This window comes from Myxine glutinosa, chromosome 12 (assembly GCF_964187855.1).
Source record: "Myxine glutinosa chromosome 12, kmMyxGlut1.1, whole genome shotgun sequence".
Taxonomy (NCBI): Eukaryota; Metazoa; Chordata; class Myxini; order Myxiniformes; family Myxinidae; genus Myxine; species Myxine glutinosa.
This window is the reverse complement of record NC_136272.1, coordinates 62,185,846-62,213,829: the sequence shown is the minus strand read 5'-3', so window position 1 is coordinate 62,213,829 and position 27,984 is coordinate 62,185,846. Positions and strand designations below refer to the sequence as shown.

General features: G+C 55.4%; 1 protein-coding gene across 4 annotated transcripts; it reads left to right on the top strand.

Moving 5' to 3' along the window:
- Window positions 1-51: 51 nt before the first annotated feature.
- On the top strand, window positions 52-27,984 carry LOC144888535 (methionine synthase-like). 4 transcript variants are annotated; one of them, XM_078766872.1, is made up of 5 exons: window positions 52-136; window positions 18,998-19,318; window positions 25,248-25,450; window positions 25,568-25,657; window positions 26,867-27,984. In XM_078766872.1, exons 2-5 carry the CDS (start codon window positions 19,300-19,302, stop codon window positions 27,044-27,046), a joined length of 492 nt encoding a protein of 163 aa, XP_078622998.1. In that variant the 5' UTR covers window positions 52-136; window positions 18,998-19,299; the 3' UTR covers window positions 27,047-27,984. The 4 variants fall into 4 exon arrangements, with proteins under 4 accessions (XP_078622998.1, XP_078622999.1, XP_078623001.1 ...); XM_078766873.1 differs by having other exon boundaries at window positions 79-296; XM_078766874.1 differs by lacking the exon at window positions 52-136 and adding an exon at window positions 18,834-18,905.

Below are 27,984 nucleotides of genomic sequence, written 5' to 3'. Positions count from 1 at the left end.
GCTATGAGCCCCGTGTGGCCGTGTAATGTGTATATCCCGAGGCCACGCCTACCCCTCGGGCGTGGCCGACACCCTCTTGGTGCGCGGAATGATGTCATCGCGCCAGCGAGCCATCGTGTCCGCCACAGGCCCACAGGTGTATCTATTTTATTCAAACATATATACAGTGCTACGTTTTCTGTTAACATACACCTCTCGCTTTACCGCCTTCGAGTAAACAAATCAATGGGTCTGGAAGATATTGAAGCGCGGTGTTACGCGCGCTACTTGCTACCAAGGAGGAAGCGGACAACGCGGTAGGTTCAAACGTTCTTTATTCTCTGAGCTCACTGTAACACTGGCTCCGGGCTGCGCACCCGGTGTATATCCTGCGGCCACGCCTACCCCTTGGGCCTGGCCGCCACCCACTTGGTGCGTGGAATGAAGTCACCACGCCAGTGGGTTTTCGTGCTCGCCATACGCGCCCCCCCCAGAATTCCCGCGCACCTGGAGGGCCAGTTTGCGGGGCAAACGGATGACCCGGCCGAAGCGCCCCCTGGCGACCGGCGGCGTCCGGGGTGCAGGGATGCCAGCTGGGATGCTTCCGGCTGTACCCGGGATGGGTGCTGGACCGGGGGGCGGCGTACCGGCGGGGCTGGGCGGTGCCCGGGGTCCACCCGCAGGGGGGCGGCCCCGACGCAGGAGCCGAGCCATCGGCGGTGGGTGGTCCACGTCGAGGTGGGCCGGCTTGAGTCGATCCACCGAGACGCGGTCGGGAGTACCGCCGATGTCCAAGGTGAAGTGCTTCACCCCGGTCTCCAGCACGCGGAAAGGCCCGTCATACGGGGGCCGCAGTGGTGTCCGGTGGGCGTCGTGCCGGACAAAGACATACTCCGCGGTGCGAAGTTCCGGGGCGACGTGCGTGGGTGGGTGCCCGTGGTGCGCCGTCGGCAACGGGGCGAACCTTCGGGCGGTCTCCTGCAGGGCGGAGCGCTCCTGCGCCGGGGACCATGGTGCCGTGGGGTCGGGGAGGAACTCGCCCGGCACCCGCAGCGGTTGCCCAAAGACCAACTCCGCTGCGGATGCGCGCAGGTCATCCTTGGGCGCCGTCCGGAGGCCCAGCAGGACCCAGGGGAGCTTGTCGACCCAGCCGCCGTCGCGGAGGGTGGCCCGGAGCGCGGCCTTCAACGAACGGTGGAACCGCTCGCACAGGCCGTTGACCTGGGGGTGGTAGGCTGTGGTTCGGTGCAGCTGGACCCCGAGCCCCCGCGGCCCAGAGCTCCGAGGTGAACTGGGGGCCGCGGTCGGACAAGATGGCCGAGGGGGTGCCAAACCGGGCGACCCAGGTGGCGATGAACGCCTGCGCGACGTCCGCGGCCGTTAGGGTGCATCAAACGCCCCATGATTTTCAAAAAGTTGTTGTATTTTAATGTCTATTCCCTCAAATGTTACACTTGTTGGTAGAAGTATGTATGCAAAAAATAGATGAAATCAGAGGTGGTCCTGGGTGGCCACCGGCCACTTTTATATATTTAGGGCCATTTAGGGCCACAGCTAAACTACTTTACAAGATAATGTAAAATTAACTACAAGATAATGTAAAATTAACCATTATACCTATATACAAAAGTAAAGTCCTACTTTTACTAAATGCCTAATATCAAACAGTTAAAACAACCTTACATGTCAATGTAAAATTAACCAAAATCGTTCTTCATATTACAAAGTTGTAGTACAGTGTTGTAGTATTGTACTTTCATTGATTAAAAGTTTGAAAATGTATTAAGCACAACGCCAATGTCACTACTCCAACTTTGCTCGTTTCCGCAAATTTGGCCTCGCTTTGCGGTCACATTCAACCACTTGAAGAAGATTTTGGAAGTGGTCTTCTCTTCTTGCAGTTGAGACAAAATCAGTTGCGAGCTTTACTGCTCTCTCCGCAGGGTCATTCACAACATTAAGCCCATCCACAATGGACTTGGCTGCCTTGAAGTGCTCATTGTTCTGCCAAGTGTCAACATCCTCTGTTAGGAAGGTCATATCTAGGTGAAGAAGGTTTACTGTAAACCACGAGTCCTCGTTCACAAGATCAGCCAGGGTTGTCGCTTCTGTAATTTTTGGAAATGACGGTTTGCCATATCCAGAACCGTAGCGGTGTTTTGGAGTGCTTGGCATTTCATCTGGTTGTATGGCCAGTAACACATCTGCAAGGGCACGACGATCCTTTTGAGGAATTGCATTGCTGAACAGTGCCAAAACAACCAGTTCTGGGGTTAAATACCACAAATGTCTATCAAAGGCTTTCACAGCGCTGACTGAAATGGTTGAGTTGACAGCTTTATAGTTGAGCAGAGTCTTGTAAAAGCACAAATCAAACCATGGGGCATTTGAAGCAGACTGACATATGAGCCACCAATCACAATAAATATAAACAACAAAAACAACAAACTCCTTCAGTTTTTTCTGTTGATGTTGTGTTGTTACAGTTCCTCGAGGTAGTAGAGAAATTTGCTCTTCAAGTAGGCATATTTTGATGGAATAAAGAATCTTTGACATCCACCTTGCTTTATGCATGGCCCCTGGTCTGTGGAGTGTTCCTTGTTTTGTGACATCATCATCGAGGACTACCTGGCAGAGTTGTGCCATTTCCTTGTAGTCTTCCCTACAGTATGAAGCGCTTGTGCGGATTGTGCTTAAAACCTTGTTTTTGCAGGATAAAAGCAGCTGTTGTGCATAGTCATTGTACATGGAAATGTCAATTTTGGTTAAACTTTCATTCTTTGCATGCGATATGCGTTCCCAATTCGTCTGGAATTTTTGGAACAAAGATACTTCTGGAGACTTTGATGCCTCAATTTTGAGAACGTCAAACACATGATCCAGGATTACCTCTCCAACATGATGGCGACATGCACACCACAGAAGAGCACGGTCCAGTTTTGATTGAATGGTAACACAGGCAGCTGTAACGTGTCCAGTGTTTGATGCTGTTGTGTCAAAACATAAGTTGACAACTGATTGTTTGCACTTCCATGAATGTAGATACGTGTAAGTGTGCTCGGCAATGATGTCACCTGATGACCTATCACTTCCAGGAGGATATCTAGCCACCCCCAGTAGCTTTACATCAGTGGCATTCCCAACCAACACTGGCAATCTTTCTTCCTTGACATTCTTGTTTGTGAGCGTTGGTATCTGCTTGCCATCCCAGTGAAGTGTTGCAGCTGTTGGGGCGATCCAATTTTCTTGAATATCTTTGGCGATAGCACTTGTTATTGATCGTCGAGCCTTATCAGCAGTTGAGTACGACTTGGCCACACAACGTGGATCACCTCCTGCCTCTTGAATTACAGCTTTGGTGAGCGCAACCTGTTGAACAGGAGTTATGTTTAGTCGAGTAGCAACAGACACAACTGAATGTCTTTTCAGAATATCATGAGGAATAAAGGCAGATGTACCTGCATATGTTGATCTGTGGTGACTACGCTTCCTTTGAAACTCTGGAATCGCCTCTTCTTCAGTTTCTTCCAAGCTATCTGCAGAGTCACTATCATCAGAGCATACAGAACTAATTGTCATCTCTTGTACACTGGATGATTCATGACGTTCTCGTCTTGAAGCTTCCGCTAAGAGGCGTTTTTCTTTTCTATGATCTTTATCAACTTTCTTCTTGTCAACACCACCAAATGAGGCTACTCTGTCAGATTTCATTGACTCTAAAAATACTCTATCTTCCTCATTCTTAATGTTTGTCATTGCATCTTTTGTCCATACACCAAAGGTCTTATCAAGACGTTCATTCATGGTTTGCAACTTAGCCAAAGTGCTTGGAGATTCTCGGCGAGAAACAGGTATTTGACGCAATTTGTTATTGTCATTAAGAAGGTCAAGTATTAGTTTGCAGCATTGATGGTCTGAAAGCATAGGAATATTTGCTTTAGTGTAGAATTTTTTCAGCTGGATAAGGACGATGCTGGCAGATTTCCATTTCAGTGGCTGAGTTTGTTTGCCTTCACATATTTCTTTCTGGATGTACCACATCACGCATCGAAGAACCTGCCGGCAAGTTGGGAGGCGGACTCCTGTCAATGTACCATCTGCTTCTGTAAAAGCATTGCCAAGACCAAAAATGGCACTTGCTAATCTGGTCTTCTTATCTGCCATCTGAAAGAAAATAAAGGATATTATTAGACTACTAGTATGGGACCCACGATTAGACCTCCGATTTCATTCATGTAAAAATACAAACTAATTATCAAACCATCGTTTTTTGCATAAAATTGTTATATTTGTATTCCTCTCATCAAGACCTTCAATTTGATACCAAACATGACTAGGTTTGGGTGTAAAATAACAAAATCAAACATTTTTACATAGTGCGGCCCCGAAAATGGCCCTAAATATATAAAAGTGGCCGGTGGCCACCCAGGACCACCTCTGATTTCATTTATTTTTTGCATACATACTTCTACCAACAAGTGTAACATTTGAGAGAATAGACATTAAAATCCAAGAACCTAAGGGCGTTTGATGCACCCTAGCGGCCGTCGTCGCCGCCAAAGGCATGGCCTCCGGCCAACGGGTGGTGTGGCCCACCATGGTCAGGACATGGGTGAAACCCCGCGAGGGGGGCAGAGGTCCCACCGGGTCCACGTGCACGTGGTCGAACCTACGTGCCGGCACCGTAAACGGGGCCAACGGGGCCTGGGTATGCCGGTGCACCTTCGCGCGCTGGCACGCGAGGCACGTCCTGGTCCAGCCGCGGACGGCCTTCCGGAGGCCATGCCAGACAAACTTGTCGGCGATCAACCTCTGGGAGGCCTTCGTGCCCGGGTGGGACAGGCCGTGGATGGCGTCGAAAATCTGGCGCTGCCAGCCCGCAGGCACGATGGGGCGAGGCCACCCGAGGGAGACGTCGCACAAGAGGGCCGTGGCCGCGCCGTCGAACAGCACCTCGGTGACGTGGAGGCCCGTGACGGCGGTCCGCAAGGCCTGGACACCGGGGTCGGCGGCCTGGTCCACCGCCATCCGGGCATAGTCGATGCCAAGGTGGACCACGTGGGCGACGGACTGGGAAAGGCAATCCGCCACCGGGTTGTCCTTCCCTGCGACGTGCCGGATGTCCGTCGTGTATTCGGACACGGCCGCGAGGTGACGCTGCTGCCGGGCCGACCACGGCTCGGTGACCTTGCTCATCGCGTAGACCAGCGGCTTGTGGTCGACGAAGGCCGTGAACGCACGGCCCTCGAGCAGATGGCGGAAGTGCCTGACCGCCAGGTGGAGCCCGAGCAACTCGCGGTCAAAGGTACTTTAACGGCGTTCGGGCGGGCGAAGCTGCCGGCTGAAGAACGCCAGCGGTTGCCAAGCACCACGCACCCATTGCTCGTGTACCGCACCCACCACGTAGTCCGAGGTGTCGGTGGTGAGGGCGATCAGTGCATCGGGCGCCGGGTGCGCGAGCATGGTGGCGTTAGCCAAGGCGAGCTTTGCGTCCACGAACGCCGCATCCATCTGCTCGGTCCAGGTAACGTCACCTTTGCCCGGCTTCCCTCTGAGGGCCTCGTGGAGGGGGCGCTGGAGCTGAGCGATGCGGGGCAGGAAACGATGGTAAAAGTTTACCATGCCCAGGAACACCTGGAGCCCCTTGATCGTGCGGGGGCGCGGAAACCCCCTCACCGCCTCCACCTTGGCCGGTAGGGGGACGGCCCCGTGCCTCGTGACGCGGTGCCCCAAAAAGTCGATGTCGGTGACGCCAAACCGGCACTTAGCGGGGTTCACGATGAGGCCATGCTGGCCCAGACGTCCGAAAAGCGTGTGGAGATGGTGAAGATGCTCTTCGCGGGACGTGCTGGCGACGAGGATGTCGTCCAAGTAGACGTATAAAAAGTCTAAGCCGCGCAAGACACTGTCCATAAGGCGCTGAATCGCCTGAGCCGCATTCTTCAAACCGAAGGGCATCCGAAGGAATTCGAAAAGTCCGAATGGCGTGATGACCGCCGTCTTCGGGATGTCCTCCGGCCTGACGGGGACCTGATGGTAGCCGCGTACGAGGTCCACCTTTGAAAAGAAGGACATACCCGCCAACCGGGCGGAGAGGTCCTGTATGTGAGGGACGGGGTAGCGGTCGGGGGTGGCGGCGTCGTTGAGGCGCCGGTAGTCTGCACGGTCGCCATCCCCCGCCGGGCTTGGGCACGATGTGGATCGGCGACGCGCAGGCACTCGGAGCGCCGCACGATGCCGAGCCGCTCCAGCGTAGCGAACTCCGCCTTAGCTACGGCGAGCTTCGTCAGCTCGAGGCGGCGTGCCCGGGCGTTGACCGGTGGCTCGGAGGTGGAGATGTGGTGTTCCACCCCATGCTTAACAGCCCCCGCCGAGAAGGTGGGCCTCGTGAGGGCCGGGAAACCGGCGAAGAGGCGGGTAAATTTGTTCGCTGCCGGAAGCGTGCAGATGAACCTGGCCGGAACGGAACCGCTCAACAAGCCGCTCGGCGAGCCGCTCGATGAGCCACTCTGTGAGCTGCTCAACGAGCGGGGCAGCACGCATGCGAGCGAGCTGAACGTTTCCACCTGAACAAGCCTTCTGCGCTTTACATCTACCAATAATCCATGAGCGCATAGGAAGTCCGCGCCGAGCAGTGCCATGGGCATGTCGGCTGTGACGAACGACCATCGGAAAACCTGTCACCCAAACTGCAGTGGGAGGCAGCGCTTTCCGTACGTGCATATAGATGTACCATTGGCCGCAAGCAGCGCGGGGCCGCGGCCCACGGTTTGCTTGTCAGACGTACCGGCAGGAATGACAGTCACCTGCGCTCCCGTGTCGCACAGGTAACGGCGCCCGGACAAGGTGTCCGTTATATACAGCAAGCTGTTGGAACCGCCGACGCTCAAAGCTGCCACCGAGCGCCGGCTCTCCCATTTCCCGACCTGCCGAATGAGCACGGCGGGCGACACTGTCGAGCCTCGTGGCCGAACTTGGCGTGGAAGAAACACCGGGTGGGCGGCTTCGGCGGTGGAGGTCGCGGTTTTCTTCGCGGCGGCGGTGGTGGTGGGTGGCGTGTGGTGACGGACACGAGGTGTGGCGCATCGGCAGCAGCCCCGAGATCCACGAGGAGTGGCGCATCATCAGCCTCGGGAGCCGCGATGGCCGCGGCAAAACTCGCCTGCATGTCCAACGCCGCGAAAAACCTGTCGGCCTCGGCAGCGAGAGCTCGGGGTTCCGTTGTGGTAGAACGGGCCAACGCGAGGCGGACTCGTGCCGGCAGCTGGCGACGAAATAACGCCCGGAACAGAGCGGTCAGGGTTTCGTCGCCCATCAGCGACAACATATGGTCCATGCGGACCGATGGTCGCGTGTCACCGAGCTCAGGAAGGTCTAAGAGGCGGTCGGCTCATGCGTCCACCGTGAGGCCGAACGTGGCGAGGAGGATGCGCTTGATCGCCTCGTACCTGCCTCGGCCGGTGGATGTCGTAGGACCGACACGACGTGGGCGGCCGCGCCGGGCCCGAGGGAGGCGACCACGTGGCAGTACATGGTCTCGTCGACCGTGATGCCTCGAAGTTGGAACTGGGCTTCTGCCTGCAGGAACCAAACTTCGGCTTGTGCCTCCCAGAACTCGGGTAATTTGATGGAGACCGCGTTGGTTGCCATGCTGTGGCGGGTTCGGTTGGTCAGCGACGGCTGACCAGAATGTCGAAGGTCACCAATGAAGCGCGGTGTTACGCGCGCTACTTGCTACCAAGGAGGAAGCGGACAACGCGGTAGGTTCAAACGTTCTTTATTCTCTGAGCTCACTGTAACACTGGCGCGCTCGGGGCTGTGTGCCCGGTGTATATCCCGCGGCCACGCCTACCCCTTGGGCATGGCCGCCGCCCACTTTGTGCGTGGAATGAAGTCACCACGCCAGTGTGTTTTCGTGCTCGCCACAATATAATTATTCAGGAAAAAACAGTAAAGAAAAAAAAAACAAATAAAAAAACTATGAGGCATCAATAAATGGTTAGAGCGGCCGCTTTGAGTTTGGGGAGTCGACGGTTCGAACCTGGTCGATTAATACCAAAGACTTTATAAAGGGTCAACCGCTGCTTCATTTATTGATTCTCAGTATTAAAAGGGTAAAGAACGGACGTTTGTCGGAACCATAGGTTGGTAATCTTATACTAGCCTAGGCCTTGGTGGGCCCAATGGCCTTGTTCGTTGACGTTCCTTGTTGTTTTAATTATTATATATTTATACAGGGTTCACTTGGACGAGTCCAAATCAATTACACGGAACTCGGTGCCATTTCAGCGTTTTACAATGTCCGTGACTGTAAACATCATGGAATGGAAGCGCTCAAGCATCTTGATAATGATAAGGCCAAGTAAAAAAAAAAAAAATGTTTCTCGTCCCCGCCCGCTTCCTTTTTAGTCGCCGCCTACTTTTATTTACTATTTAATACTTTTTTTTTTTTTAATATATACTTGTTTAAAAAAAAATCGTTTTGCGAAGAAACTCGGTCTAAAACTTGCCGTTTCCGGGCGTTTGCTGATCGTATCTTGTGCATTGATGATCTGAACTATTATGGATCACGCCCTCTAACGGAACTTCCTGGTTAATACATGCTAGGCTTAACGCAGACACTTTGTGCTAAAGACGGTCAATTCTCGCAGCGGTTGTGCACTGGGCAAGTGCAATTAATACGTGTAAAAATCTTGCATTTCATCTATCTATAATTCCAGTAATCTCTGTGTGTATGTTTGTATGTTTGTATGTTTGTATGTTTGTATGTTTGTCTGTGACCGCTGTTTCTCGACAACCACGGGTCCGATATACTTGAAACTTGCCAGGTATATTGCTGGGGACCCGAGGATGTGCCTTTTCAAGGTTTGAAATTAATCGGACAAGTAGTTACCGAGCTATTGCGATTTAGCCGTTCGCCGTTCGCTTTGGCGTTGCGAATGGACCAAACCATTTCATGTAAATAGAGGGGGGGGGGGGGGGTTCTGTGGTCGTTGCGAATGGACCAAACCATTTCATGTAAATAGAGGGGGGGGGGATTGTCACCGTACTCGCAAGCCGTTCGCCGTTCGCTTTGGCGTTGCGAATGGACCAAAACATTTCATGGACCAAACCATTTCATGTAAATAGAGGGGGGGGGGGGATTGTCACCGTACTCGCACCCACGTACCCACGTACCCACGTACGGGCATTGCACCCACGTACGGGCATGCCCTAGTACTTTTAATGGTACAAATTTGAGTAGGAAATATAACGATATTCGTGTGTGTAAGCATTCGTTCGTCGACAAAAGGTTTGAAGTCTTGGTTCGCGAGATCAGTTGTAGATGAGAAGCGAACGTTGAACGATCTCTTCGCTAAAAGTAAATTTGCCAGTGGAGAATTTGACGATGGAGATGACATTGGTGATGGATACCAAACAACGAAAGTAAGTTGGTGTTGTAGCGGCTGCCGCTGAGTTTTCACAATCGCCTTGCACCTATCAAGGACGCGGAGCGATCACCATGCCGGGCTCGTCCAGGACGCCCGGGCAGGCCCGCGCTCAACTTGCCAGGCCTCGGTCGGGATGCCCGGGCATGCCCGGGCATGCCCGGGCAGGCTCGCCCTCAACTTGCCAGGCCGCAGCCAGGACGCTGGGCCACGCCCCCTGGCGCCGGGCCTGGGCAAACCCCCTGGCGGAATAGATATATATTGCTGAGAGATAAACGGTTTTTCAGAGTGCCTGAGTGTTTGATTTCAATAAAGCAACTCAGATGAATTCCAGCTTTTTGTCGCGTTCATTCTTCTGATCGACGTGGGAGCCCCAGCTCCTTCATTGGTGACCTATCGACATGGACACGGCAGTCGCCCTTAAACTGCCTACCTTCTGGGAGGCTCACGCGGCGGTTTGGTTCGCACAGGCGGAGTCCCTGTTCGCCCTGCGAAGCATAACGGCCGACGACACCCGCTTCCACCATGTGGTAGCTGCGCTCGGGTCGGTTACTGCGGCCCGCGCCCTGAGCCTCCTCGAAAGCCCGCCAGCCGCTGACAAATACGGCGCGATTAAGAAGCTGCTCCTCGATGCTTTCGCCCTCCCATCGGCGGAACGCGCACGGCGCCTGCTCGATCTGCCTGAGCTCGGCGACACGCGCCCTTCCGAGCGCATGGACTACATGCTTTCACTGCTCGGCGAGCACTCTCCGGCATTCCTGTTCCGGGAGCTGTTCTTCCGTCAGCTGCCTAACCCGGTACGCCTCGCCCTGGCAAGCACGACGATCACAGATCCCCGGGCCCTTGCCAGAGAAGCCGACAAGATCTCCGCCGCAGGACAGCGCATCGTAGCGGCGACATGGGACCCACCGCCGTCCGACGCAACACCCAGGGCACCCGAGCACCCGGCACGGTCGACGGCCGAACTGCCGACGCCATTGGCGGCCGCTCTACCGAGCCGACCACCTCCGGCACGACGACCGAGGCCTCCACCTGACCAAGCGTGGTGTTACTATCATGCCAGGTTCGGACAGAAGGCCCGGACATGCCGACCCCCGTGCACCTTCGGCAGGCCGGGAAACGGCCGGGCCGGCGTTCATTACCAGCCATGAGCGCCGGCCACACGGGCAACTTACTGTTCATCACGGATACAGCGTCCGGACGGCGCTTCCTGTGCGACACCGGCGCCCAACTGAGCGTCATACCCGCCTCTGACCAGGACAGGCAATCCGCGGTTTGCGGCCCCTCCTTAGTTGCGGCCAACGGATCGACTATCCGCACCTTCGGCCCGCGCAACGTCACCCTCTGCTTCGGCGGCCAACGCTTTGCTTGGACGTTTGTAACCGCTAACGTGCCCGTGGCTCTGCTAGGCGCCGACTTCCTCTGCGCACACGGACTGCTGGTGGACGTCCAACGGCGTCGTTTAATCAACGCTGAAACCTTCAGCTCCCTGGTATGCACATTGAGCAGCTCCGCGCCGACCGAGCTGGCATGCACCGTCCCGGCGGCGAACGAGTTTGCTCGCCTGCTCACGGAGTTCCCGGCCCTCACGCGGCCGACGTTTTCGGCCGTCGCAGTACGGCATGGGATCGAGCACCACATACCAACCACGGGCCCGCCGGTCTACGCCAGGGCCCGTCGCCTCGACCCAGCCAAGCTCGCCGTAGCGAAGGCCGAATTCGACGCGTTGGAGCACCTCGGCATCGTGCGGCGCTCCGATAGCGCGTGGGCCTCGCCACTGCACATCGTGCCAAAGCCGGGGGGTGGATGGCGCCCGTGTGGCGACTACCGCCGTCTGAATGACGCTACCACCCCCGACAGGTACCCGATCCCGCATATCCAAGACTTCTCCGCCCGTCTGGCGGGACGGGTCATTTTTTCAAAAATTGACCTCATACGGGGATATCACCAGGTACCTGTCAGGGCGGCCGACGTCCCTAAAACGGCAGTCATCACGCCGTTCGGCTTATTCGAATTCTTGTGGATGCCGTTTGGTCTCAAGAACGCGGCTCAGGCGTTCCAGCGCTTGATGGACGGCGTGCTGCGTGACCTGCCGTTCCTTTTCGTTTACCTGGACGACATCCTCGTCGCCAGCACGTCCCGGGCCGAGCACCTCCTCCACCTCCGAACACTGTTCGAGCGCCTCAGCGAGCACGGCCTCATCGTCAACCCGGCCAAATGCCACTTCGGCACGACGGCCGTTGATTTTTTGGGCCATCACATCACCAAGAACGGGGCCGTGCCGCTGCCAACCAAGGTCGAGGCCATCACCACGTTCCCGCGTCCCCGCACCATAAAGGCCCTGCAGGAATTCCTGGGAATGGTGAATTTTTATCACCGCTTCGTGCCCCGCGCTGCTCAGCTCATGCGGCCCCTCTACGAAGCCCTCCGGGGCAAGCCGGCCAAGCACGACATCGCCTGGTCCGCAGCAATGGACGCGGCCTTCCAAGGCTCAAAGCGGGCCCTCGCCGACGCAACACTGCTCGCTCACCCGGTGCTCAACGCTCCCATCGCCCTCACCACGGATGCCTCCGACTACGCGGTGGGCGCCGTACATGAGCAATGGGTGAACGGGGTTTGGCAGCCACTCGCTTTTTTCAGCCGGCAGCTCCGGCCGAACGAGCTCAAATACAGCACGTTTGACCGGGAGCTCCTCGGTCTACACCTGGCCGTCCGCCATTTCCGCCACCTCCTGGAGGGCCGTCCTTTCACGGCGTTCGTCGACCACAAGCCGTTGGTTTACGCCATGGCCAAGGTCACGGAGCCATGGTCGGCCCGCCAACAGCGCCACCTCTCCGCCGTGTCGGAGTTTACCACGGACATCCGGCACGTCGCCGGCAAAAACAACGCCGTGGCCGACTGTCTTTCCCGGGCCAGCGCGAACGCGGTCCACCTGGGCGTGGATTTTGCGCTTATGGCGGCGGACCAAACCACCGACACCACGGTGCAAGCCCTCCGGGCGGCGGACACGGGCCTCCGCCTGGCCGACATCCCCTGCGCGGACACTGTCCTGCTCTGCGACGTCTCCCAAGGCCAGCCTCGCCCCATCGTGCCCGTCGCCTGGCAACGCCGCATCTTCGCCTCCCTCCACGGCCTTTCCCACCCGGGCCGGAAAGCTTCCCAGAAGCTGGTGTCGGCGCGTTTCGTCTGGCACGGCCTTCGTCGGGACGTCCGCGATTGGACCAGCGCCTGCACGGCCTGCCAACGGGCCAAGGTCCACCGACACACCCAGGCCCCGCTGGCACCTTTCACCGTGCCCGAACGACGTTTCGACCACGTCAACGTGGATCTGGTGGGCCCCCTCCCCCCATCACGGGGGTTCACACACCTGCTCACCATGGTGGACAGGACCACCAGGTGGCCGGAGGCCGTGCCCCTCATCTCCACCACCACCGCCGACGTGGCGCAGGCTTTCATCGCCACCTGGGTCGCCCGCTTCGGCGCACCGGCGGACATCTCGTCAGACCGCGGTCCACAGTTCACCTCCGAGCTGTGGGGCGCGGTCGCCCGCAACCTGGGGGTAAAGCTCCACCGTACTACGGCCTACCACCCCCAAGCAAACGGGTTGTGCGAGCGATTCCACCGCTCCATGAAGGCCGCGCTCATGGCCGGTCTTCAAGACGTCGGGTGGGCCGACCGGCTGCCGTGGGTCCTTTTGGGCCTTCGCACGGCCCCCAAGGAAGACCTCCAGGCATCCACCGCCGAGCTTGTCTATGGCCAGGTGCTACGCGTCCCGGGCGAATTTGTGCCCGACGCTACCAGTCCCTGGTCCGCAGCTCACCAGCGCTCGGACCTCCAGGAGGCCGCCCGACGGTTTGCCCCCGTGCCAACATCCCGCCACGGTGACCCCCAGTCCTACGTCCCCCCAGCACTCCGCACAGCGGAGTATGTTTTTGCGCGTCACAACGCACATCGGTGGCCACTCCAGCCGCCGTACGACGGGCCCTTCCGGGTGCTGCGACGGGACGACAAGTCGTTCGTCATCGACATCGGCGGCAGGTCGGACCGGATTGCTGTGGACCGCCTCAAGCCGGCACACGTGGACGTCGACCACCCACCACGGGTGGCCCTTCCGCCACGGCGAGGCCGCCCCCCGTCCACGGTGCCCCCCACTCGACCGCCCACCACCTCACCGGACCCCCTCCCACGACCCGCCAGGGGTCGCTTCGGCCGGGTCGTCAGGACCCCCCTCAAATTGACCCTGCCGGTGCAAGTCGATTCTGGGGGGACGTGTGTAGCGGCTGCCGCTGAGTTTTCACAATCGCCTTGCACCTATCAAGGACGCGGAGCGATCACCATGCCGGGCTCGTCCAGGACGCCCGGGCAGGCTCGCCCTCAACTTGCCAGGCCGCAGCCAGGACGCTGGGCCACGCCCCCTGGCGCCGGGCCTGGGCAAACCCCCTGGCGGAATAGATATATATTGCTGAGAGATAAACGGTTTTTCAGAGTGCCTGAGTGTTTGATTTCAATAAAGCAACTCAGATGAATTCCAGCTTTTTGTCGCGTTCATTCTTCTGATCGACGTGGGAGCCCCAGCTCCTTCATTGGTGACCTATCGACATGGACACGGCAGTCGCCCTTAAACTGCCTACCTTCTGGGAGGCTCACGCGGCGGTTTGGTTCGCACAGGCGGAGTCCCTGTTCGCCCTGCGAAGCATAACGGCCGACGACACCCGCTTCCACCATGTGGTAGCTGCGCTCGGGTCGGTTACTGCGGCCCGCGCCCTGAGCCTCCTCGAAAGCCCGCCAGCCGCTGACAAATATGGCGCGATTAAGAAGCTGCTCCTCGATGCTTTCGCCCTCCCATCGGCGGAACGCGCACGGCGCCTGCTCGATCTGCCTGAGCTCGGCGACACGCGCCCTTCCGAGCGCATGGACTACATGCTTTCACTGCTCGGCGAGCACTCTCCGGCATTCCTGTTCCGGGAGCTGTTCTTCCGTCAGCTGCCTAACCCGGTACGCCTCGCCCTGGCAAGCACGACGATCACAGATCCCCGGGCCCTTGCCAGAGAAGCCGACAAGATCTCCGCCGCAGGACAGCGCATCGTAGCGGCGACATGGGACCCACCGCCGTCCGACGCAACACCCAGGGCACCCGAGCACCCGGCACGGTCGACGGCCGAACTGCCGACGCCATTGGCGGCCGCTCTACCGAGCCGACCACCTCCGGCACGACGACCGAGGCCTCCACCTGACCAAGCGTGGTGTTACTATCATGCCAGGTTCGGACAGAAGGCCCGGACATGCCGACCCCCGTGCACCTTCGGCAGGCCGGGAAACGGCCGGGCCGGCGTTCATTACCAGCCATGAGCGCCGGCCACACGGGCAACTTACTGTTCATCACGGATACAGCGTCCGGACGGCGCTTCCTGTGCGACACCGGCGCCCAACTGAGCGTCATACCCGCCTCTGACCAGGACAGGCAATCCGCGGTTTGCGGCCCCTCCTTAGTTGCGGCCAACGGATCGACTATCCGCACCTTCGGCCCGCGCAACGTCACCCTCTGCTTCGGCGGCCAACGCTTTGCTTGGACGTTTGTAACCGCTAACGTGCCCGTGGCTCTGCTAGGCGCCGACTTCCTCTGCGCACACGGACTGCTGGTGGACGTCCAACGGCGTCGTTTAATCAACGCTGAAACCTTCAGCTCCCTGGTATGCACATTGAGCAGCTCCGCGCCGACCGAGCTGGCATGCACCGTCCCGGCGGCGAACGAGTTTGCTCGCCTGCTCACGGAGTTCCCGGCCCTCACGCGGCCGACGTTTTCGGCCGTCGCAGTACGGCATGGGATCGAGCACCACATACCAACCACGGGCCCGCCGGTCTACGCCAGGGCCCGTCGCCTCGACCCAGCCAAGCTCGCCGTAGCGAAGGCCGAATTCGACGCGTTGGAGCACCTCGGCATCGTGCGGCGCTCCGATAGCGCGTGGGCCTCGCCACTGCACATCGTGCCAAAGCCGGGGGGTGGATGGCGCCCGTGTGGCGACTACCGCCGTCTGAATGACGCTACCACCCCCGACAGGTACCCGATCCCGCATATCCAAGACTTCTCCGCCCGTCTGGCGGGACGGGTCATTTTTTCAAAAATTGACCTCATACGGGGATATCACCAGGTACCTGTCAGGGCGGCCGACGTCCCTAAAACGGCAGTCATCACGCCGTTCGGCTTATTCGAATTCTTGCGGATGCCGTTTGGTCTCAAGAACGCGGCTCAGGCGTTCCAGCGCTTGATGGACGGCGTGCTGCGTGACCTGCCGTTCCTTTTCGTTTACCTGGACGACATCCTCGTCGCCAGCACGTCCCGGGCCGAGCACCTCCTCCACCTCCGAACACTGTTCGAGCGCCTCAGCGAGCACGGCCTCATCGTCAACCCGGCCAAATGCCACTTCGGCACGACGGCCGTTGATTTTTTGGGCCATCACATCACCAAGAACGGGGCCGTGCCGCTGCCAACCAAGGTCGAGGCCATCACCACGTTCCCGCGTCCCCGCACCATAAAGGCCCTGCAGGAATTCCTGGGAATGGTGAATTTTTATCACCGCTTCGTGCCCCGCGCTGCTCAGCTCATGCGGCCCCTCTACGAAGCCCTCCGGGGCAAGCCGGCCAAGCACGACATCGCCTGGTCCGCAGCAATGGACGCGGCCTTCCAAGGCTCAAAGCGGGCCCTCGCCGACGCAACACTGCTCGCTCACCCGGTGCTCAACGCTCCCATCGCCCTCACCACGGATGCCTCCGACTACGCGGTGGGCGCCGTACATGAGCAATGGGTGAACGGGGTTTGGCAGCCACTCGCTTTTTTCAGCCGGCAGCTCCGGCCGAACGAGCTCAAATACAGCACGTTTGACCGGGAGCTCCTCGGTCTACACCTGGCCGTCCGCCATTTCCGCCACCTCCTGGAGGGCCGTCCTTTCACGGCGTTCGTCGACCACAAGCCGTTGGTTTACGCCATGGCCAAGGTCACGGAGCCATGGTCGGCCCGCCAACAGCGCCACCTCTCCGCCGTGTCGGAGTTTACCACGGACATCCGGCACGTCGCCGGCAAAAACAACGCCGTGGCCGACTGTCTTTCCCGGGCCAGCGCGAACGCGGTCCACCTGGGCGTGGATTTTGCGCTTATGGCGGCGGACCAAACCACCGACACCACGGTGCAAGCCCTCCGGGCGGCGGACACGGGCCTCCGCCTGGCCGACATCCCCTGCGCGGACACTGTCCTGCTCTGCGACGTCTCCCAAGGCCAGCCTCGCCCCATCGTGCCCGTCGCCTGGCAACGCCGCATCTTCGCCTCCCTCCACGGCCTTTCCCACCCGGGCCGGAAAGCTTCCCAGAAGCTGGTGTCGGCGCGTTTCGTCTGGCACGGCCTTCGTCGGGACGTCCGCGATTGGACCAGCGCCTGCACGGCCTGCCAACGGGCCAAGGTCCACCGACACACCCAGGCCCCGCTGGCACCTTTCACCGTGCCCGAACGATGTTTCGACCACGTCAACGTGGATCTGGTGGGCCCCCTCCCCCCATCACGGGGGTTCACACACCTGCTCACCATGGTGGACAGGACCACCAGGTGGCCGGAGGCCGTGCCCCTCATCTCCACCACCACCGCCGACGTGGCGCAGGCTTTCATCGCCACCTGGGTCGCCCGCTTCGGCGCACCGGCGGACATCTCGTCAGACCGCGGTCCACAGTTCACCTCCGAGCTGTGGGGCGCGGTCGCCCGCAACCTGGGGGTAAAGCTCCACCGTACTACGGCCTACCACCCCCAAGCAAACGGGTTGTGCGAGCGATTCCACCGCTCCATGAAGGCCGCGCTCATGGCCGGTCTTCAAGACGTCGGGTGGGCCGACCGGCTGCCGTGGGTCCTTTTGGGCCTTCGCACGGCCCCCAAGGAAGACCTCCAGGCATCCACCGCCGAGCTTGTCTATGGCCAGGTGCTACGCGTCCCGGGCGAATTTGTGCCCGACGCTACCAGTCCCTGGTCCGCAGCTCACCAGCGCTCGGACCTCCAGGAGGCCGCCCGACGGTTTGCCCCCGTGCCAACATCCCGCCACGGTGACCCCCAGTCCTACGTCCCCCCAGCACTCCGCACAGCGGAGTATGTTTTTGCGCGTCACAACGCACATCGGTGGCCACTCCAGCCGCCGTACGACGGGCCCTTCCGGGTGCTGCGACGGGACGACAAGTCGTTCGTCATCGACATCGGCGGCAGGTCGGACCGGATTGCTGTGGACCGCCTCAAGCCGGCACACGTGGACGTCGACCACCCACCACGGGTGGCCCTTCCGCCGCGGCGAGGCCGCCCCCCGTCCACGGTGCCCCCCACTCGACCGCCCACCACCTCACCGGACCCCCTCCCACGACCCGCCAGGGGTCGCTTCGGCCGGGTCGTCAGGACCCCCCTCAAATTGACCCTGCCGGTGCAAGTCGATTCTGGGGGGACGTGTGTAGCGGCTGCCGCTGAGTTTTCACAATCGCCTTGCACCTATCAAGGACGCGGAGCGATCACCATGCCGGGCTCGTCCAGGACGCCCGGGCAGGCTCGCCCTCAACTTGCCAGGCCGCAGCCAGGACGCTGGGCCACGCCCCCTGGCGCCGGGCCTGGGCAAACCCCCTGGCGGAATAGATATATATTGCTGAGAGATAAACGGTTTTTCAGAGTGCCTGAGTGTTTGATTTCAATAAAGCAACTCAGATGAATTCCAGCTTTTTGTCGCGTCCATTCTTCTGATCGACGTGGGAGCCCCAGCTCCTTCAGTGTCGTGATATAGCGTAAATATTTAAGCCATATCAAGACATACATTTTCTAGTGTACTTGTTTATAAATACTTGGTGCATTAAAAAATCCATATGTAGCTGTAACGCTATACTTGGATGGCCTAGTACTAGTTGTAGTTTCGTGTATTCTGAAGTGTGAATACAGTCAGGCCATAGTCCTACCCTATGATGTAGGTTTAATGGTGGGAGGTGGGAGTACAACGTGGGTCTCTGAGTGAGAAGCTCGGTATCTAGGCCCTGTTGTAGTTAATAAAGTAGGCCTAGATTTCTGCAGTATTGATTTTTCATTTATTTCGTAAAAGAAAATACAATCACAAAAAAAATTCTTAACAAAAAAATTCTTAGAAAAAAATAGCAAAAAAAATGAAAATAGTAAATAGTAAGGCCTCCCTCCTCCTTTTTCAAAAAAGTCCGGACGAGAAACTTTTTTTTTTAAAACTTGGCCTAACCTAATCCTCTTGAAGCTGTAAATCGATGGCAGCCCCCAAGTTCTTTCAGCCAATGAAAATAGATCTTTGGGGGGAAATGTCAACATGTACAGCCAATCAGTGAGCGAGTCAGGAATGAGGTTTGGACTCCACGGGAGTTCGCCGTCTGTCTTTCAGTTTGGCGCAGCCTGAGTGGACGGATTCGGCTTTATCACAATTTTTAAATATTTCTTTGCTATTGCCTATGCTTCTTCGGACTTTACCTCAAGTATTTATTTTCTCCACTTTATCTTAACTTCATCATTATTTTGTGCTTTTCTGTTCCACTTCGCATTTAAACTTTTCCTTTGTAACGTCCAGCCCTCGTCCCAGATTCGCTCCGCCCTCATCCCGCATTCGCCCCGCCTTCATCGCGGATTCGCTCCGCCCTCATCCCGCATTCGCCCCGCCTTCATCGCGGATTCGCTCCGCCCTCATCTCGGATTCGCTCCGCCCTCGTCGCGGATTCGCTTTGCCTTCTTCTTCAGCCCCGCCTCCATCCCGGCCTCGCCCCGCCTCCATCCCGCCTTGGCCCCGCCTTCATCCCAGCTTCGGCCCGCCTCCATTCCGGGTTCCCTGCTTTGGCCGCTCCACCGCATCTGTTCAGCGTGAAAGCTTCCACCATGAGTGTCTACCTACAGGGTAAAAGCTTTGCACACTGTGTTCGTTGATGTTAAGCGTATTACAAGATGTACACGTACAAATACCTACTGTATTAATATAGTAATTTGTCCATTATATCAGCTTCACATCTAAACAGTTATATTGAAGGAACTGCGCTCCAACGCGAGTCGAAAGAATTGACGCGACCAAAGACGGAATTCGTCCGAGTTGCTTTATTGAAACCAAACAGCTCAGGTATTCTGACAAGCCCGTTTATCGGGCAACAATATATATACACATTTATGTCGGGAAGTTTGCCCGGCAAAAGCTATACCGGGCATGCCCGGGTATCAAGGGCGAGCCTTGGAAAGGCGAGTCTGGACCTGCCCGGGCGTGTTTGGCTGCGGCCTGGCAAGTCGAGGCTGGGCGTGCCCGGACGCTCTGGGCGAGCCCTGGAAAGGCGAGAGCGGGCATGCCCGGACGCTCTGGGCGAGCCCTGGAAAGGCGATAGCGGGCATGCCCGGGCGCTCTGGGCGAGCCCTGGAAAGGCGATAGCGGGCATGCCCGGATGCTCTGGGCGAGCCCTGGAAAGGCGAGAGCGGGCATGCCCGGGTATCAAGGGCGAGCCTTGGAAAGGCGAGTCTGGACCTGCCCGGGCGTGTTTGGCTGCGGCCTGGCAAGTCGAGGCTGGGCGTGCCCGGGCGCTCTGGGCGAGCCCTGGAAAGGCGATAGCGGGCATGCCCGGGCGCTCTGGGCGAGCCCTGGAAAGGCGAGAGCGGGCATGCCCGGGAAAGACGAGACCGGGCGTGCCCGGGAGGTTCGGGCGTGCCCGGGAACAGTGAGTCCGGGCATGCCCGGGAGAGGCGCGTCTGGCCGTGTTCTGGCCGGTGCAAGGCGATTATGTACATCCAGCGGTAACCGCTACAATATAATGTATTGCAGCTGAATAAATTTCACTTTAATAGTTAATCTGCACACGTGTGTTTCTCGTGGAGTGGTAGATGGAGGGATACAATGGATGGATGAAAATCGTGAGATTGAGGGATAGTGATTGGTTGGTTCAATGATTAATATTGTTTTTTTTTTTTTTTTTTTTTTTTTTTTGTATACAAGATCGAGGCTCGTGAAAGAGCGAACATTAATCACACAGAAAGACAAACCGACACATAAAACATATAACATCGGGAGCGGTAGACAAGATGGGGAGAGAGGGGGAAGGACACAAACACAACATTTGAGAGCAGGGACCGAGAGACATGGAGACATCGAGAGATCTGAGAGAGGGCGAGGGCTTTGGGGGGGGGGCATGGGAAGGGGGCGGTGGGAGAGGTATAAAACATATGGACACTGCCAGGACTTCCAGGAAAGAAGTTGGAATTTCAAACAAGGTGGATGTGGGGTGAATTAGCGGGGGTAGAAAAGATCAAGGTTTTGGATGGGGGAAGATAAGAGATGGTGGTGAACAGCTGTTTTAAAGACCTGGAGGGAGGAGTGGGATTGAAGGGAGTGAGGGAGTTTGTTCCAGAGGTGGGAGAAAAGAGGAATGAAAGAGTGAAGGTGAGCAGAGAGCCGAGATTTCGGCAGTTTAACCATCAGAGGGTTGCTGGCAGATCTTGTGCGACCTGTAGGAATATTTGGGGGACAGAGCACAGAGAGAGCTGGGGGTGCAAGGCCGGAGAGGAGTCGGTAGAAGACAGAAAGACCACCTACCTGCCTGCGGTGAGTGAGTGAAAGGCCCTCAGAGATAGCTTCATCGCGGGAGATTCCAATAATTCTGAAAGCTTTGGTTTCAACAGCGTGAAGCCGAGCTAGGTGTGAGGCAGGAGCACCGGCCCATAGGGGAGAACAGTATTCCATTGAGCTGCGGATGAAAGCCTTGTATGTGGTGAGGAGCTCAGGTGTGCCGAGGAAGGACTTCGCACGACGGAGGATGCCCAGTCGGCGACTGGCTTTGGAGGCCAGCTTGGAAATGTGGTTTTCCCAAGAAAGATCATGGCAGATAGTGAGACTCAAAATCTTGAGCGACAGAACTTCTTGGAGAGGATTGTTGAGAAAGTAGATGGGAGGGTTGTCCAGTCGATCTTTTCGGAGAGACATAGTAAGAGTGTGAGATTTGTCAGGATTGAAAGACATGTTCCACTTGTTTGACCAGTCTGTGATTTTGTCCAGGTCTTCAGAGAGCGAGGAGGCAGCAGACTGCCGATCTGAGGGAAGAGGAATGGAGCGGCAGAGAGTGGAGTCATCAGCAAAGAGATAGAGAGGATTTTCGAGAGAGTCAGAGAGATCATTGATGAAGACCAGAAAAAGCACGGGGCCCAGAACACTGCCTTGGGGAACTCCAGCCTGAACAGGAAGAGGAGATGAGAGAAACCCATTCAGGGCCACACGTTGACGACGACTAGAGAGGAAGTCCGCCAGCCATGCGTGGAGATTTCCATGGATACCAAAGGAGGAGAGTTTGGTGAGCAGAGCGGGGTGCCAGACCGTGTCGAAGGCACGTGATATGTCGAGGGAGACAGCTCTAATTTCCTGTTTGGCATTGAGGACCTCCATCCATTGTTGAGACAGCAGAAGCAGCATGTCCAGAGTAGAGTGACCTGGTCTGAAACCAAATTGATGATCAGAGATCAAGCCATTGGAGAAGAGGAAAGATTTCATATCCGAAGCAATGATGGATTCCATGACTTTGCTGATAATTGGGAGAAGGCTGATTGGTCTGTAGTTGCTAGGATCTGTTTTTGCACCTTTTTTGTGCAAAGCGGTGATGTTGGCTGATTTCCAAGCAGATGGCAGTTGACCTTGAGCAAAAGAGAGGGTGAAGAGAACAGAGAGAGGGTGAGATAGAGCAGCAGAGCAGGATTTTAGGACCCGTGGGCTGATGCCGTCGGGTCCAGTTGCAGAATCAGAGTCGAGGGTTGACAGAAACTTTTCCACCTTGTCAGGAGGAAAGGACACGGAGTCCAGGAGCAGCAGGGTACGACTGGGTATGGTGGGTACAGAGAGGGATGGGTTTGGGACACAAGATTTAGAGGCAAACACAGAGTTGAGGCATTCAGCTTTTTCACGTGCGGAATCAGCTGTGTAGCCGTTTGAGGTAAGGGAGGGGATGGAGGGGGAACAAACACCAGAAACGGATTTGACCAGACGCCACCAGGATTTGGAAGAGGGAGACAGATAAGAGAGTTCGGTCTTGAGAACGGAGAGATATTGTTTCCTGGCTCTCCTGAGGGTGGACACACACTTGTTTCGGGCTTTGTGAAAGGAAATGAGATTTCCTTCCGTTGGATTTGCTTTCCAGGAGACGAAGGCAAGTTGTTTCTGGGCAACAGCCTCACCACAAGATTCCGTGTACCATGGACGGGAGGAAGGGTATGACAACTGAAGACGAGATGGGATAAATCTGTGCATGAGAGAGAGCAATTTACTTTGGAAGAATTCCCAGGATGAGTTGATGTCAGAGGTGGTAGAGATGGGAGACCAGTCCAGATGATTGATGGCTGCTTGAAGACCGTGCCAGTTGGCCTGAGTGAAATGCCAGACTCGTCGACGCTGAGCAGGCTCCCTGAGGATGGTCAGAGAGATGTCCACTTTAACAAGGACATGATCAGATGATCCGATCGGAGCAGAAGAAGAGCAGCAGACATTTTCAGGGAAGTTAGTCATAACCAAGTCCAGAAGAGAAGATGTTCCGTTGACTGAGATCCGGGTCGGGAAATTGACAGATTGTGTCAGTCCCAGTGAGTCGCAGAAGTCCTTTGCTGAGGAGCCATGGCTGGTGAGAGAGGTACCCACACCCAGCCAACTGGCATGATGACAGTTGAAATCACCACATATGAGGAAGAGAGAGTTGGGATGAGTAGATAGAAGTTGGTCCATATCATCAGACAGCGAGATGTAGATGGAGTCATCACTGTTTGGTGGACGGTACAACACACATTTGAACAAGAGGTGGGAGCGAAGGGGAAGCCGTAGCCAGAGGTATTCCTGGGTGTGAGGTGGAGAGAGTGCAGTGCAGGGCGAGTGAGGAAGAGAGTTTTTGATAAAGATAGCAACCCCGCCTCCAGGACGAGGCTCAGGTCTATCATACCGGAGGAGGGAGTAGCCCGGGAGAGATACTATGGAATCAGAGACATCATAAAGGAGGAAAGTTTCTGTTAAGCAGATCACGTCTGGTTTGACAGAAGCAACCTGTATGGAGAGATCAGTTAAGTTTGAACGAAGGCCCCGGATGTTTGAGGTCCATACCGTTAATGAAGAGGAAGGGGGAGCATCAGATACAGAACAGGGGGGAGGAGGGGTAGGGTAAGATGTGGAAGAGGTGGAAGAGGTAGGGAGAGCTGTTGAAGGTGTGTCAGAGATTTCAGAATAGCTCAGAGAAAGGGAAGGATGGGGCGGACAAAAGGTTTGATGGTGATTGGGTGAGCCACAATGAGGTGTTATTTGAGGAGGGGGAAGAGCGAGGCAGAAGGTTGGGGGAGATGGAGGTGAGAGTTTGAAGGGGGAAGAAGCGGGGAGGACGCTTTGAGGAGGGGGAGTGAGAGGGGGGAAATTGAGAAGCAATGAGGGTGGGGAGATTTGAAGGGGAGGGGTGAGGGGGGAGTTTGGGAGGGAAGGGACAAGGGGAGGGATTTGAAAGGGATGGGATATGGGGGAGATTTGGAGGGGAGGGGTGAGGCAGGAGTCTAGGAGGGGAGGGGCGAGGGGGCGTCTTGGCGGGGAGGGGTGAGGGGGTAGTTTAGGAGGGAGGGGGCAAGGGGGGAGATTTGAAAGGGATGGGTGATGGGGAAGATTTGGAGGGGAGGGTTGATGGGGAAGATTTGGAGGGGAGGGGTTATGGGGAAGATTTGGAGGGGAGGGGTGAGATTGGATTTTTGAAAGTGTACGATTTATGGGAAACGAACATTTATTGCAAAATGAGTTTCTTGTGACCTTCGAGTTAAAAATACGTTTAAGGACGCTGGATGGAGGATGGAGTGCAGGAGAGTTTAGGGAATGTAGAAAAAAGGCACTATAGGTGATGGATATTTTTTTGGGGATGAATTGATTTGATGAGCAAGTCGAAAGCAGCCTTTTAAAGAAGAAGAAGAAAAAGGTGTTATAAAATATGACGGAATACATAACTTGAGGGGAAAGTGTAAACATTGAAGGTTAATGAGTGAAAACTATCTGGGGAAATGGGGGAGAAACACGTGGTCGAAGAACGAACGAACGAATAAGTATGAATAAACGAATGAGAACAGAGAAGGAAAATTTTTTTTTTTATTTTTATTTTTTTTTTTTGAGTTGAGATTTACACAAGGAAGTAGGCTATGGGTGAAAAGACTGGGAATACAGAGAACGAAAGTTATTGTATCACAAACGACGGACCGCTGAGAGAAAAACAAAGCGTCAAGGTTGTACAGTGCACACTGTACATGGCCTCAAGACACGACACGAATTAACACGATTTTCAATACAGGTATGAAAGATTTGCACCGAAAAATCTTCGTCGGGACACAATATACGTACAACACCATAAATAAATACAGTTTTAACGAAAATACAAATGGGAACAATCACTTAACTTCGATTTCAAATCGTTCGCGACGCGGCAAAGGCCTTGCTCGCGACACGGCAAACAGACGATCAATTTATGAAAGATAAACACCGAGAAACAACCAAAGTTGCACACAATAACTTCACACACCGAAAGATAAATACAGTTTCGACAAAATACAATTGTGAACAGACTTAACTTCGAAAAACGTGGAGACCGTGTGGACTGTGGAGCTTCGAAAATCCCTCCCACCGCCTTTGACCTGTGTGTTCGTAGCAGTTCGTCGTGTTCGTAGCAAGACAATTTTGACGTCAACATGTGAACAGTTACTGCTGTTCTTAGACAGAGCTTAGACAGAAGACATTGTACAGTTCACGATATACAAGGATGTCCTGAAACTCGTGAGGTCCACGTGTTGTCCTCCCGCTGCAGGTGATTCGGAGGCCGCTCTGCTGGAGCTGCTACGACAACGGGTGCTCGTGCTTGATGGTGGAATGGGGACATGTCTGCAGCAGTTCAAGCTCCAGGAGAGTGATTTCCATGGGAGCGAGTTCTCGGAGCACAAATGCAACCTTCAGGGAAACAATGACCTTCTGACTCTCACCCGTCCCGATGTGGTCCGCAAGATCCACCGGGTGGGCGAAAAGTGCTGGAAACCTGTCAGAAATGGCTCGAGATGTTACTAGGTCGAGAAAAATACTGAACTTTCTGAGTCTGTTCATGTAATAACATGTTGTGGTCGTGTGTGGCAGGATTACCTGTTGGCCGGAGCGGACATTATTGAGACAAACACGTTCAGCAGTACGAGTGTCGCACAGAGCGATTACCAGCTCTCTCACCTGGTCAGTCCGAGCAACTCATTGAAATTCTCACAAATAATAAGATAATTTTTGAAACAGGAAATGGCCATTTGGTCCATCGCACTCATGTTGCATCTCAAACCCAAATCCAATAGGACGTGGGAATGGGCAATTCACCAGACCATAGTAGTACACAAATAAGTAGACAATTATTATGATCATTTTATTATGATTTTATTATGATCATCAATTATTATTATGATCATGATCTTTCCTGGGAAAACCACATTTCAAATCTGGCCTCCAGAGCCAGTCGCCGACTGGGCAGCCTCTGTCGTGCGAAGTCCTTCCTTGGCACACCTGAGCTCCTCACCACATACAAGGCTTTCATCCGCAGCTCAATGGAGTACTGCTCTGCCCTCTGGGCTGGTGCTCCTGCCTCACACCTAGCTCGGCTTCACGCTGTTGAAACCAAAGCTTTCAGAATCATTGGAATCTCCTGCGATGAAGCTTACTCCAAGGGCCTCTCACTCACTCACCGCAGGCAGGTTGGTGGTCTTTCCATCTTCTATCGACTCCTCTCTGGCCTTGCTCCCCCAGCTATCTCTGGGCTCTGTCCCCCAAATATTCCTACAGGTCAAACAAGATCTGCCTGCAACCCTCTTATGGTTAAACTGCCAAAATCAAGACTCTCTGCTCACCTTCACTCCTTCATTCCTCTTTTCTCCCGCCTCTGGAACAAACTCCCTCACTCCCTTCAATCCCACTCCACCCTCCAGGTCTTTAAAACAGCTGTTCACCACCATCTCTTATCTTCCCCCATCCATAACCTTGATCTTTTCTACCCCCGTTATTTCACCCCAGATCCACTTTTTTGAAATACCAACTTCTTTTCTGGAAGTCCTTGGTGTCCTTGTGTTTTATACTTCTCCCACCGCCCCCCCCCCTTTCCCACGCCTCCTCCCCCCAAGCCCTCTCCCTCCCACACATCTCCCGATGTCCCTGCTCTCAAATGTTGTGTTTGTGTGCTTCTCCCTCTCTCCCCATCTTGTCCACCGCTCCATCTTTTGATATATTTTGTTTGTCTGTTTGATTTGTTTGTGTGATAAATGTTCGCTCTTTCACGAGCCTCGATTCTGTATACAAAAAAAAAGAAGAAAAAAAAGCTATTGTGTGGATGACACCGTCATGCGGCACTTTCTGATCACCCCATCCACAATGACCTTTTCACTCCTCGATGCGCGTGCGCAGGCATACCGACTGAACCTTGAGGCAGCCGACTTGGCGAGGCGTACGGCTGATGCGGTCTGGGCCGAAACGGGCCACAGGCGCTTTGTGGCCGGGGCTATGGGACCAACCAACCGCACTCTCTCCATTTCACCGTCCGTTGAGCATCCAGACTTTCGCAACATCAGTAGGTTATACTCGTGATGGAGTTTGGGTGGGATCACATGGGAGGGGTCACATGACGGTGTACAGCTTTTTGAGTTGACATACAATGTTTCATTGTGGCATGTGACGTATGACATTAAAAATGTCAAATGCATGGGTGAAACGCCTTCCATAGAGCACGGAACTCACTAACTAACAATACTAACTTCCGTATAGCCAGGCAGCAGAAAGTCTGCCTTCGTCGATAAATTTGGAAATAGAGTCCATTGTTGGGTTTCTCTTCCCCATTCCCTTCTGTGAACTTCACGGAAAATACCGAAGTGCCATCTTTACATTGCATGAAGTAAAAACGCGATTCTGCTGCACACAAATACAAAACCTGATAATGTCTGTTGGTCACGGTGAAGTTTGTGACCACTTCAATCCCAGACCAATAAATCTCACCAACGAACCTTGACGCAGGAGGGGACCATTTGGCCCGCAATGCCTGTGCTGCACCACGACCACATTAAATAAATCTGTCGGGCTCTCAATTCAGTGATTCAGGAAAACCCCTCCAGTTTCACGAGTTTGAAGGGGTAGTGAGTGAATGCTCTGGTTTTGTACCCACCCTCACCCCCCTCGCCCATCTCCCACCCTGGCCCATGCATATCTGGGCCCAGTGAGAGGTAAGTTAATGCTCAAGCAGGCAAGTATGCTGCAAAACTGTGAAGGCTAATGAAAATTTGGACCAAACTTACCTCAATTCAACAAGAATGTCAATAGATTCCTCCTTTCTGTCAAATATTTATACTTTCCTTTGTGTGCCCCCCACCTCGTGTCCTTAAAGGCTTTGTGCCGGGCGATATCTCATTAAAAATAACAATAATAATACAAAAAGGGCCTACTAGTGTATCAAAAGTCCTTGAAAGGTATGTGGTATTCAGTGTTCATTAATTTTTTTAAGATAATAAGATGCTGTATTAACTGAAAATAAT

Bases quoted from the DNA above. Each gene is read 5' to 3' on its own strand.
- LOC144888535 (XM_078766872.1), top strand. The intron at 25,451-25,567 runs GTGGGCGAAAAG...CGTGTGTGGCAG, and splicing joins TGGTCCGCAAGATCCACCGG to GATTACCTGTTGGCCGGAGC. The intron at 25,658-26,866 runs GTCAGTCCGAGC...GCGCGTGCGCAG, and splicing joins ATTACCAGCTCTCTCACCTG to GCATACCGACTGAACCTTGA.